The sequence below is a fragment of the Hippocampus guttulatus genome, chromosome 8 (genome assembly GCF_054856545.1).
Source record: "Hippocampus guttulatus isolate MCC_2025c chromosome 8, RoL_Hgut_1.0, whole genome shotgun sequence".
NCBI classification, from domain to species: Eukaryota; Metazoa; Chordata; class Actinopteri; order Syngnathiformes; family Syngnathidae; genus Hippocampus; species Hippocampus guttulatus.
The window spans coordinates 15,616,685-15,629,195 of NC_141268.1; the positions used below are offsets into that span (position 1 = coordinate 15,616,685).

The 12,511-nt window shown below is 41.7% G+C and overlaps 1 protein-coding gene across 9 annotated transcripts in view; it reads right to left on the minus strand.

The window, feature by feature from the left end:
* Nucleotides 1–5,858: 5,858 nt before the first annotated feature.
* celsr2 (cadherin, EGF LAG seven-pass G-type receptor 2) overlaps nt 5,859–12,511 on the minus strand; it is a 46,046-nt gene continuing 39,393 nt past the window's right edge. Inside the window, exons 20-36 of one of the 9 annotated variants that reach the window (XR_015101661.1) lie at nt 11,823–12,141; nt 11,479–11,646; nt 11,275–11,398; nt 10,866–11,066; nt 10,595–10,769; nt 10,006–10,118; nt 9,848–9,927; nt 9,645–9,771; nt 9,433–9,543; nt 8,972–9,102; nt 8,811–8,899; nt 8,576–8,740; nt 8,318–8,473; nt 7,387–7,591; nt 6,708–6,759; nt 6,466–6,528; nt 5,859–6,312 (exon numbers count right to left, since the gene is read on the minus strand). Coding sequence is in view for 6 of the 9 variants with exons in the window: in XM_086118352.1 (XP_085974478.1) it covers nt 6,738–6,762; nt 7,387–7,591; nt 8,318–8,473; nt 8,576–8,740; nt 8,811–8,899; nt 8,972–9,102; nt 9,433–9,543; nt 9,645–9,771; nt 9,848–9,927; nt 10,006–10,118; nt 10,595–10,769; nt 10,866–11,066; nt 11,275–11,398; nt 11,479–11,646; nt 11,823–12,141 (2,189 nt within the window). In the remaining 3 variants the exon portion in view is untranslated. Of the gene's footprint in view, nt 6,763–7,386; nt 7,592–8,317; nt 8,474–8,575; nt 8,741–8,810; nt 8,900–8,971; nt 9,103–9,432; nt 9,544–9,644; nt 9,772–9,847; nt 9,928–10,005; nt 10,119–10,594; nt 10,770–10,865; nt 11,067–11,274; nt 11,399–11,478; nt 11,647–11,822; nt 12,142–12,511 lie in introns of all 9 variants that reach the window. The other 8 variants (XR_015101660.1, XR_015101659.1, XM_086118355.1 and 5 more) reach the window with 8 other exon arrangements.

Genomic DNA, 12,511 nt, shown 5'->3' on the forward strand with positions numbered 1-12,511 from the left:
ATGCCACATTTAAAGCACAGAGAATTTAATTTAAATTATCTCACTTTGTTTTACATTTACGAAACTGGTACTGTTCGGTACTGATTATGAATTATATCGCAGTTCCCAGTATAAAGACCCCAAGGCCCGCAGGGCAGATCTGGCCCGCCAGGTCATTTTAAGTGGCCCGCGAAAGCAAATCATATGTGCCAACTTGCTAAAATCTGTCCAGAAACGTCAAATTGTCAAGTGTAATAAATAACGTTGATATTTTGCAATAATTGTATTACCCTGTTTACACTCACTTGAACAATAATTGAACAAACTATGAAAATTGACTTGATTGATTTCAAAACTAGTCATCTATTTATTCGTTGTGTACAAGTAATAATTTTCTGGTCTCACTGTCATAACGGCCCTCCGAGGGAAGACATAACTCCAAATTGGCCATGACTAAAATGAGTTTGACACCCCTGAGGTTTATCTTTGGGCCATTCTTTTTTTTTTTTTTCCATGTACACAAAAAAATGGATGGATATGGGACAATGCAAACAAGAACCACAGAGTGCAGTGGCAGTCACAGAAACCCCATCTGCAAGCTTTTTTTTTTTTTTTTTAATGGCGGTGCAATGAAAACACATTTAAAGTCCACAGTTGGTCAACATAGCAAATTGTAGATTCCAAGAGAGACATCCCTACAATCAGTTTACATATTTACTTTCATTTACAGGCCACACTGTACAGTAAAAACAGATGACATGGCAATATTCATCATTTTGAATTATTTTACAAAAAACGCGCCACAGCTACTCTAGGAAAAGGATGAAAAACGAAACCAGAGCGCTTCAAGTCCAACCCCCCCAAAAAAGTGCTCTCCTCAATTTCCAAAATCACGAAAATAGTATCAAAAATCCTTTTTTAAATTTTCTTTTTTAGGTGTACATACACAAGCAGATGTGCGCCCTTGTTGATATGAACCACAAGCTGGAAAAATTGACCTACACTTGATTGTTGATGCTGCTTAGACAGACACGCACGCATGCACGCACGCACAGACGCACGCACGCACGCACGATGACACCAACTTAGTGCAGTCCATTGTCACCAAGTCGTTTTAGCTGAATGTACCCTGAATGTTTGCGAGCTTCATTGTTCCACAGATGTAAACTATTAAAAAAAATGTACAAAAATTAAAAAAAAAGAAAAAAAATTAGGGCGGTAAATGAAACCAAAAGTGCATTTTTTAAACTCAAGTATGCCACAAATCAATTTGAAGGGATATACTTATGTTTGGTCACGGTGCTCAAGCCTGAGCTTTGGCACACACATACTCACATGCACAGTAGTAAGGCGTTTTTAGCCGAAAAAAACGACCATATATCTGATAAGGCGTTTTTCGCCGAAAAAAAAACGACCATGTCTAGTAATCCGTTTTTAGACAAAAAAAACAAGCATGGATAATAAGGCGTTTTTAGACGAAAAACACAAACACGTATAGTAAGGTGTTTTTAGCCGAAAAAAACGACCACGCATAGTCAGGCGTTTTAGCCGAAAAAAAAGACCATGTCTCGTAAGCCGTTTTTAGACGAAAAAAAACGACCATGTATTTAGTATGGCGTTTTTAGATGAAAAAAAACAACCATCTGTAGTAAGGCGTTTTTAGCAGAATGAACGAACATGTATATAGTACGCCGTTTTTAGCCGAAAAAAAGGACCATAAATAGTAAGGCGTTTTTAGACGAAAAAAGGACCATGAATAGTAAGGCGTTTTTAGCCGAAAAAAAAGACCATGTATAGTAAGGCGTTTTTAGCCGAAAAAAACAACCATGTATCGTAAGGCATTTTAACCCGAAAAAACGACCATGTATAGAAGGGCATTTTAAGCCGAAAAAAAACCCGACCATGTATAGGAAGGCGTTTTTAGCCGAAAAAAAATGACCATGTATAGGAAGGCGTTTTTAGCCGAAAAAAACCGACCATGTCTCGTAAGGTGTTTTAACCCCAAAAAACGACCATGTATAGTAAGGCGTTTTTCAACGAAAATAACGACCATGTATAGTAAGGCGTTTTTAGCCGAAAAAAAGGACAATGTATAGTAAGGCATTTTTAGCCGAAAAAAACGACCATGTACAGTATATATATAGTAAGGCGTTTTTAGCCGAAAAAAACGACCATGTATAGCAAGGCGTTTTTAGACGAAAAAAACAACCATGGATAGTAGGGCGTTTTTCGACCAAAAAAAGACCATGTATAAGTAAGGCGTTTTAGCCGAAAAAAACCGACCATGTATAGTAAGGCGTTTTTAGACGAAAAAAACGACCATGTACGGTAAGGCATTTTTAGACGGAAAAAACCCCCCACCATGTATAGTAGGGTGTTTTTGGACCAAAAAAGACCATGAATAAGTAAGGCGTTTTTAGCCGAAAAAAACGACCATGTATAGTAAGGTGTTTTTCGCCGAAAAAAACGACCATGTATAGTAAGGCGTTTTTCCACGAAAAAAACGACCACGTGTAGTAAGGTGTTTTGAGCCGAAAAAAACGACCATGAAGAGTAAGGTGTATTTAGCCGAAAAAAAACAACCATGTATAGTAAGGCGTTTTTAGACGAAAAAAAACGACCACATATAGGAAGGTGTTTTTAGCCGAAAAAAACGACCATGTATAGAAAGGCGTTTTTAGCCGAAAAAAATGACCATGTATAGTAAGGCATTTGTAGCCAAAAAAAACGACCATGTAACTAGTAAAGCGCTTTTCACCGAAAAAAAAGCGACCATGTCTAGTAATCCGTTTTTAGACAAAACAAAACGACCATGGATAGTAAGGCGTTTTTAACCGAAAAAAACGACCATGTACAGTATATAGTAAGGCGTTTTTAGCTGAAAAAAAACGACCATGTCGAGTAATGTGTTTTTAGCCGAAAAAACTACCATGTATAGTCAGGCGTTTTTAGACGAAAAAAAGACCATGTATAGTCAGGCGTTTTTCAACGAAAAAAACGACCATGTAAAGAAAGGTGTTCTGAGCCAAAAAAAACGACCATGAATAGAAAGGCGTTTTAACTAAAAAAAAAAACGACCATATATAGGAAGGTGTTTTTAGCTGAAAAAAACGACCACGTATAGTGAGGCGTTTTTAGCCATAAAAAACGACCACGCATAGTCAGGCGTTTTTAGCCGAAAAAAAAGACCATGTCTCGTAAGCCGTTTTTAGACCAAAAAAAAACGACCATGTATATAGTAAGGCGCTTTTAGCCGAAAAAAATGACCGTGTATAGGAAGGCGTTTTTAGACGAAAAAAACGACCATTTATGGAAAGGCGTTTTAACCCGAAAAAAAACGACCATGTATAGTAAGGCGTTTTAACCCGAAAAAAAACGACCATGTATAGCATGGCGTTTTTAGCCGAAAAAAAATAACCATGAATAATAAAGCGTTTTTAGCCGAAAAAACAACCATGTATATAGTAAGGCGTTTTTAGATGAAAAAAATGACCATGTGTAGTAAGGCGTTTTTAGCCGGAAAAAAAAGGACCATGTATAGTCAGCCGTTTTAGCCGAAAAAAAGGACCATAAATAGGAAGGCGTTTTTAGCCGAAAAAAACGACCATGTACAGGAAGGCGTTTTTAGCCGAAAAAAAGGACTATGAATATAAATACGCCTTACTAGATATGGTTGGGTTTTTTTCGGCTAAAAACGCCTTACGACACATGGTCGTGATTTTTGACTAAAAACAGCTGACTATATACATGGTCGTTTTTTTTTCAGCTAAAAACGCCTTACTATCCATGGTCTTTTTTTTCGTCTAAAAACGCCTTACTATACATGGTCGTTTTTTTCGGTTAAAAACGCCTGACGATGCATGGTCTATTTTTTCGTCTAAAAACGCCTTACTATACATGGTCGTTTTTTTGGGTTAAAACGCCTTACTATCCATGGTCGTTTTTTTTCGGCTAAAAACGCCTTACTAAATATGGCCGTTTTTTCCGGCTAAAAACGCCTTCCTATACATGGTCGTTTTTTTCGAGTTAAAATGCCTTCCTATACATGGTTGTTTTTTTCGAGTTTAAATGCCTTACTATACATGGTCGTTTTTTTCGGCTAAAAACGCCTTACTAAACATGGTCGTTTTTTTCGGCTAAAAACGCCTATACATGGTCGTTTTTTTCGAGTTAAAATGCCTTACTATACATGGTCGTTTTTTTCGAGTTAAAATGCCTTACTATACATGGTCGTTTTTTTCGAGTTAAAATGCTTTACTATACATGGTCGTTTTTTTCGGCTAAAAACGCCTTACTATACATGGTCGTTTTTTTCGAGTTAAAATGCCTTACTATACATGGTAGTTATTTTCGGGTTAAAACGCCTTACTACACATGGTCGTTTTTTTGGGTTAAAAGCGCCTTACTATATACATGGTCGTTTTTTTTTGGTCTAAAAACGGCTTACGAGACATGGTCTTTTTTTCGGCTAAAAACACCTTACGATACATGGTCGTTTTTTGGGGTTAAAACGCCTTACTATCCATGGTCATTTTTTTTCCGGCCAAAAACGCCTTACTAAACATGGTCGTTTTTTTCGGCTAAAAACACCTTACTATACATGGTCGTTTTTTTCGGCTAAAAACGCCTTACTATACATGGTCGTTTTTTTCGGTTAAAAACGCCTGACGATGCATGGTCGTTTTATTCGTCTAAAAACGCCTTACTATACATGGTCGTTTTTTTGGGTTAAAACGCCTTACTATCCATGGTCGTTTTTTTTCGGCTAAAAACGCCTTACTAAATATGGCCGTTTTTTCCGGCTAAAAACGCCTTCCTATACATGGTCGTTTTTTTCGAGTTAAAATGCCTTCCTATACATGGTCGTTTTTTTCGAGTTAAAATGCCTTACTATACATGGTCGTTTTTTTCGAGTTAAAATGCTTTACTATACATGGTCGTTTTTTTCGGCTAAAAACGCCTTACTAAACATGGTCGTTTTTTTTGGCTAAAAACGCCTTACTATACATGGTCGTTTTTTTCGGTTAAAAACGCCTGACGATGCATGGTCGTTTTTTTCGTCTAAAAACGCCTTACTATACATGGTCGTTTTTTTCGGCTAAAAACGCCTTACTATACATGGTCGTTTTTTTCGGTTAAAAACGCCTGACGATGCATGGTCGTTTTTTTCGTCTAAAAACGCCTTACTATACATGTCGTTTTTTTCGGCTAATAACGCCTTACTGTACATGGTCGTTTTTTTCGGTTAAAAACGCCTGACGATGCATGGTCGTTTTTTTCGTCTAAAAACGCCTTACTATTCATGGTCGTTTTTTTCGGCTAAAAACATCTTACTATACATGGTGGAGAAGAAAAGAGGACATGGAGAGCGCAACAATTTGATGGACAGAAAAATACCGTTCAAGAGTAAGCTGCATCCCAATTTGGACTTTGTGTTCACTGTTAAATAAAGAAAAGTGCATTTTTCCAGTGTATGTGGAGTTATATGTGAGGTTCACAAATTATGACAATAAACATTTTTTTATAACAGTCGTTTTTGAGACTTTTTTTTTAATGTGGGTCAAATATGGCTCATGAAAGATGTGACTTATTTGAGGTTGAATTGAGGCTGATATCAGGAACCTGTTCTGGCCCAGCGTCGGGACGGAGTAGGGCCAGATATGGTTTTACAATGCGGCTCAGATCTGGGCCGAATGCGGCCCACATCATGGATGCCAGACGTGGGCCACTGCAGGACCGTCATTCATTGAGGTATGTGGGCCGAGTGTACTGCCGTGTCTGCCCCAGAGCCCCATTTCTCAACTTGTGTTCCATGCCATGTCATGCCTATTGAGTGTTGATTTACTTCATATTAAGAAACTACTGCACTAAAACATTAATTCATAAATGTATATCATATGCTTTTATTTTTGTTTTTCTCAGTATAAATAACACGTACCCTGACTGTTCTACTCTTTGAATAAAAACACTTCATTCAAGCGTTAGGGAGTGCAAGGGGTTATGATGGAGGGGTGTTGCAAATCATGAAGACCTGCCAAGTGGTATGATAGCATTGTTTTATACATGTCCTCGGCTAGGCCTCAGCTTCAAAATCAGTCCTTGGTCCTTGGCCTTGGCCTCGGAGGCAAGTCCTTGGTCCTTGGCCTTGGCCTCGGAAAATTTATCAAGTCCTTGGTCTTGGCATTGCCTCGGAAAATTTTCCAGGTCCTTGGCCTTGGCCTTGGTCTCGGAGTCAAGTCCTTGGCCTTGGCCTTGGCCTCGGGTTGCCGGTCCTTGGACACAACACTGATGCACACACACACATACACACACACACACACACACTCAAACACACTTAAGAAAATTAGTTATTGTGACTTAAGACTGGGCTAACTCCATTTTTAACATCATTTTGAAGTTAAGTGCAGAAACAATTCCAGAAAATGCTGATTTTTTTTTAAATCAGATGGATACTGGTTGAAATAGAAGTTTAGTGACATTTTTTACCTCAGGGTCAGCAGTCCGTTACTGTCCCCCTCAGATGTTATTGGAGCCATTACATATTAAATCCTGCAATGCGACATAAAAATGGAGTAGGCCCACTTTAGTTCTTGGTACTGTACAACACTCATGCACATACATACACACACACACACACACACCATCCTTCAGAATACATTAAAAAAAAGTTTTAAAAAAAAGTATTTTTAAAGGGGAAGTTCCAGCAACAAAGAAGGAGGCGCTATGACCTGCAAAGACACACCCCTCGGTCTGCGTGCTCACATGGTGGTGTTGCAGTGGCTGCTGGGAGAAAAGAATAAAATGGTGGAGGAAGGGCAGCAACACAAAAACAAAACAAACAAAAGAAGACAAGGAACAATGAAATACACGTGTACACAAACACAGGTGGTGAGTGTGGATGAATGAAGAAGAAACCAAAAGCTCCTGATCAGTCGGAAAGAGGATCAGTGCTTCACGGGATAAAATTAAAGAATAAAAATCTTGATATGATATTTTGGAAAGGCAGGGGAGACAGAGAAAGTGAGATTATTATTTTCAGTAGGGTCTCCTGGGATGATGCTCTCATTATCATCCACCACAGCTAAAAAAGGATTGATAAATCCTCTTTGGATTTGGTGGATATAAGATGAGAAAAATAATTAGCGGGAAATGAAGATTTTAACCTACGTCACTGATTAAGAAGTTCGTCTTAATATATTTGTCCATTTTAGGGCCCAACCAATTAGTCGGCCACTAATCGGGTGATACTAGGTCTTTCAGGATTTGCAAAATCGGCCAATTTTTACTTTATTTGTTGCCACATTTACACAAGATGGCACAAGTCGTAGTTAGACAGCAATAAACACTTAAGCATGACACGAACACGAAGACGAGGCTGTAATGCGTGCTTCTGATGTGAATACTCACTCTGATCCTGACGAGTCACCGTCCACCGTTCCTGCCTTGATGCTCACGGCGATGCCGTTCAACTGCTCAGGCAGGCTGGCCTTAGCGATGGTGGCCATTCGCTCGCTACAGGCCGAGCCCGCAGCGCCGTCGCAAAGTTCGTTGTGGATGCCGTTGAATCCATTCCTCTCTATGATCGGGGAGAGCTGCTTCTTCTTTAAGATGCCTGCATGCCACACAATCAGCATTAAATGTAATGCCGCCGATTTAAAAACATCACAGACTTCAAATTTAAAGTCCTTATTTGGATAAGCATAACCATAACCCATAACAAAATAATTTCAGCAGCTTTTTCCAACAGCTTGTTTCTCGACCAACAATAAACTGTATCTAAGTCAGACCGAATTAGATCACTCATCAAAAAAAAGGACTAAAACTGTCTGCTATTATCTGCAAAAAGACTACTCTATTGATTCAAAATCATTGCCGTAAGAAAAATCTTTGGGTGAAGCATTGACCCTTGAGGCACACCAGATGTCAACATCACTCAAGTACAAGAATAGTCCTCATATTCACAGTTCACTTTTCCAGAATTCACAAATTCACATTTTTTAAAAATGTGGAACCTATGCCACAGGATGGCGCCATAGATAGCTAATAGACAATCCATATTAGCACACTGTTCTTCCGCATCCGACAAAACCTGCAAAAGCACTTCCTCCTCACTTGAGTGATGAATAATGAACTGAATTGCGGGGTGGGGAGGGAATTAATAAGATAAGATAAGAAAACCTTTATTAGTCTCGCAATGGAGAAATTCCCAATTCACAGCAGCAAAGTTATGAAAGGAAGAAGTAGAACAACAAAATATAGGAGCTGCTGGAAAGGCAGCCACTCTCGCGGCGCCATTTTGAAGTCAAAATGTATGCCTGAGACCATTTCAGTCATTTACCTTTGTGGGGGTGGGTATGCAGTTTGGACATGGAGGGCAGCAGTACCGTCACCATGTCGTGCATGCGTTCATCTGATGACTCGAGATTCATCTTGAGCTTGTCAGCATCTTTGAGATCTCCGTCATTCACTGCTGCAGGCCAATATAGTCGACTGTCTGCATACAAACATAAAACATATTGTATTCATGTGTACTTAATGTTGTGGCCCGGGAGTCATTTGACAGCTGATGCCGAACATAGCAACACGTTGATTGTACCGTGCGCTGCAGGCCGTTTAGCTCCACTGGACGCCAAGTTTTCCCAGCATTCCTCAGGAGGAAGGGGACCTTCCTCGTCCTCGCTGTCAGAGGAGTGCGTAGAAGCGTAGGAGCCACTTTGGTCATCCTCCAGGGACAGGTCGCTGTCCGAGTCGCTATCACGGTCTGCACACAGGCGAGAGTGAGAGGACCGTGTGGGAAAAGAGCCGGGGAGGTGGGGGGGGGTTCCGTTTACCGTCATTCTCATGCTCGTTGGTTTCATGGAAGAGCGACGTGTGGTCGTTGAGGGCAATGTGCGCTTGGCTGGTGCACAGGCCATCGTCCCTGAAAAACACGAGAGCTTGTAAAAGTGCTCCTCTACCATCTAACTCTTTATGCCCGCTCTTGGGTCCTCACCTCAGGACGAAAGGCACGTAGCTGTGCTGACTCTTGACGCTCTGCATGGTGCCGTTCAGAGATAAGCTGGACTCACCAAAGGGAAGATGGTACAACTTGCCGTCCGTGTAGTTGGTGTTGCATTTGTAGCCCTGGAACAGCAAAGATGCTAGCTTTTAGCGTTCTGCAGTCCCGTTGCATAATTTGTTGCCTCCGTTTCGGTTTTTGGTGGTTATTCAAGTGTACTTTTCACAATAGCAGACCACATATGACCGTATGGGGAGATATATTTGCTTGCTGTGTTTTATATCTAATGGGACTTCTGTTAATGCTGCGACTTGATCACACCAAACAATGTTTCTGACCCAGTGATTACCAACCAGGGTGCCATAGGAAATTATCGACAAAGCTTTGGATCCTATGCCGTGTTGTCAGGGATGCCCCTGAGGTGTGACCAAGTGAGTTAGTGGCGAGGAACTTACTGATGATTTGGATTTGAGCATGTGATCGGGATGCTTTTGTCCACAGCAGTACTTCATGGCATTCCTTGCATCTTTATTGAACACGATGCGGAAGAAGAAGATGAAAGGACCCTGGATGACGACAAAGGCAATGTTGAAGGACATAACAACACTACCGCTGCGTCAATAACAATAAACGCTCACTTTATCTGGAGCGAATTAAGAGGGCACACCTGCACACAGTTGAAGCCGGCAAACAGGTAATGGAAGATGATCATATCGCTATTGACAGAGAGCAAAGCCAGGAAGCAAGTGACTGAGACCAGGAAGAGGACAGCGCCCGCGGTCTTCAGGCCTGACCTGCGCGAGACAAAATAACTATAAATAAAAAAGAAACAAGAAACGTGCTCGGTTAGCGGACTGATCTGACACTCACACTTGAGGTCCCTTCTCCAAGCTTTGGCGTTTCAGTGAGCAAGATGCTCTGGACGACAGGATGTACAGGAAGACGTTCATCTGCGGGTACAAACATTAAACCGCATTGATGCTTCTTGTTCTGGCCAGTTCAACTCGGAAGAATCCACCAGGACTCACCGACACCACCAAGGCGATGGGGCCAGCAAAGCTCCAAATGAGGGTGTCATACATGGACAGCCAGCAGAAGTCTGGGTTGCCGTAGCCTTCGGGGTCCAATCCCACCGCCAAACCTGCCGAGCAAACCCGTAAATCGTCATACTCTTCAAACTGCTGGGTTAAGTAACACAAATTGGGTGAACTAGCTAACGCAGCGCTGGGTCCCAAAAAGAATTAAGAATTCCTTATACCCAGTGCACTGGGCTGACGATTTGGAAATTTACAACTTCAGCACACAATTGTGTCTGAAATGGCTCTTCGATCTGCCCAAATCAAATATTCAACCCCCAATCTGCAGGGTAAAAATAATTAACCCATCCTAAAATAAAAGTAACAAAGTCTGCTCAAAATTCACAGCAAGCGGGTTACAAAAACAACCCAGCATTTTTCTGTGTGCATACGAACAGTTGTAAAAAAAAAAAATAACTACAAAACAAAACAAAACAACAACAACATGGTTCTATGGTTTGAAGAGTGACAACTTCCTTCTGAGGGAAACCATAGCCACAATGTGGGCCGCACCAAAAACGCATCATATCAGGGTTTGGACCTGTGATGAAGGCAGGTACTCCCCAGCCAATCAGATAGTAGAACCTCATGGGCCCATAGTTGATGTCTCGAACTTCACTGAGCATTCGGTACACGTGCAGACCCTCCAGGAAAAGCCACGAGAACGTGCACAGGTAGAAGAAGTGCAGCAGGATGGCGATGACCATGCATAAAAACTGCGGCAGGAGAAGCAGATTTTTTTTTTTAATCCACCTGAAGACTTCACCGAATAAAGGAGAAATTGAAAAAAAAAAACAACTCAAGGCGCTCACTGGATTGTCAGCCTGGTTGATCCCCAGGATGAAGACGAGCTCGGAGAGAAAGAGGGCGGTGGCGCCGTTGTTCATGATGCTGGTCTTGTTGCATTGCATGGCTCGCAGACACAGGAGGAAGACGGCGGTGAGGAAGAGGAAGCCAAGCGTGACTCCAACGGTGCTCCACGAGAGGATTTTAATGGGCAGGATCTCACCGTTCTGATAAAAATAACATGCAGACATTTTTTAAAATCCAGATTTCCATTGTAGGTCTGTGGTGGCCTTGTTCGTCTTTTGGGGCTGGTGCAAGTGGAACTGTTCACTGTCCTCCAGTGTTCCCCTTTGTTTACTGTGTTTTGTTTATGAAGGCAGCCCCTCATCACCTCACAAAACTGAGCTGACTTCATGACCTCATTTGCATTGTTACCTCTCTCCTGGAGATGTCCATGAGCACAGCGAAGCTTGTCATGTGATAGCACTGACAGCTAATGTGAGTGTTGTTTCGAAAGACCACCTCACATCCCTTTGCTGACCAGCCGCCCGTTCCAGCTCTGATATGACACAATCATCAAACGTGACAACGTCAACAACACAATCTCATTTTGTCTCCCGGTATGTGTGCGCACTCAACAGTATGGTGTGGTTCCAGAAGACACAGATGGGTTTAGAGCGCTCTTCGGTGGTGACCAGGCGGAACTGCACGGTGATGGGTTTGTCAAGCGGGTGCTGCAGCAGTTCATCGTTGTCGTGAACTGTGATGCTCACCACCGGGGTGTTGATTACCGGACGCTTTGGCACACTGGGGTTAAAAAAAAAAAAAAAAAGGTCAAGTCATCCATGTTATAGAGTGCTTGTAGTTGAGACTATCCCAGCTGACTTTGGACACTCTGAACATGCTGCCAGCAAACTGCTGGGCACATTTAAAATTTTGAAATATCTTTTTGAAATGTGGGAGCACATGCAAACTATTCTTACCGGAGACTTCTCTTGTCAGGGTCGTAGCTCTCAGGTAGAAGAGACGCCAGACTGTGGAAGATGATCACGCTGGCGACGGCGTCCGACTGGTTGTCGTCGGGATGGCGTCGCTTCCTGTTGGCGGAGCGGTTCCTCAGTGAAGATTCTGGAAAAACGTCCAGGGTCCTGTGGCCTTTGGTGTCCACGGGCGGCTGGAAAACCGAGTCGGGAAGAGTGACGGTGGTCTCCAGGTCGGCGGGGCGGGGGCCCCTAAGGGACTGGTACCGCGGAAGTTTTGCCCCGGCGAAATTCATCTTTTTCAGACGGTCCACTGAGATGACTGCACGGGACAAAATTAAATAGGTCCAGAATCTCAAAGTGTACTTTTCACAACCAATATGAGTACAGTATTGTATCCACTACTTTCCTCACCCTGTCCTGGTATAAAACTATTTTATGAGGTATTTTTCTATAATGACCTCAAGAGTATATTAAATTGTTGACTGTAAAAAATATAGAAATTAAAAAAAAATTAAAAGGGGAAAATGTAAACGATTGCATTATATAAATGAATAATAGATTACCAGTATGTTGAATGAGACTGTGGTGTTTTTTTTTGGGGGGGGGGGGGGTTAATGTTTTGCAACCGATGATTTATATCATTCGATATTATCACAAGCATAACACTTTGAAAATCAATGTAATATTTT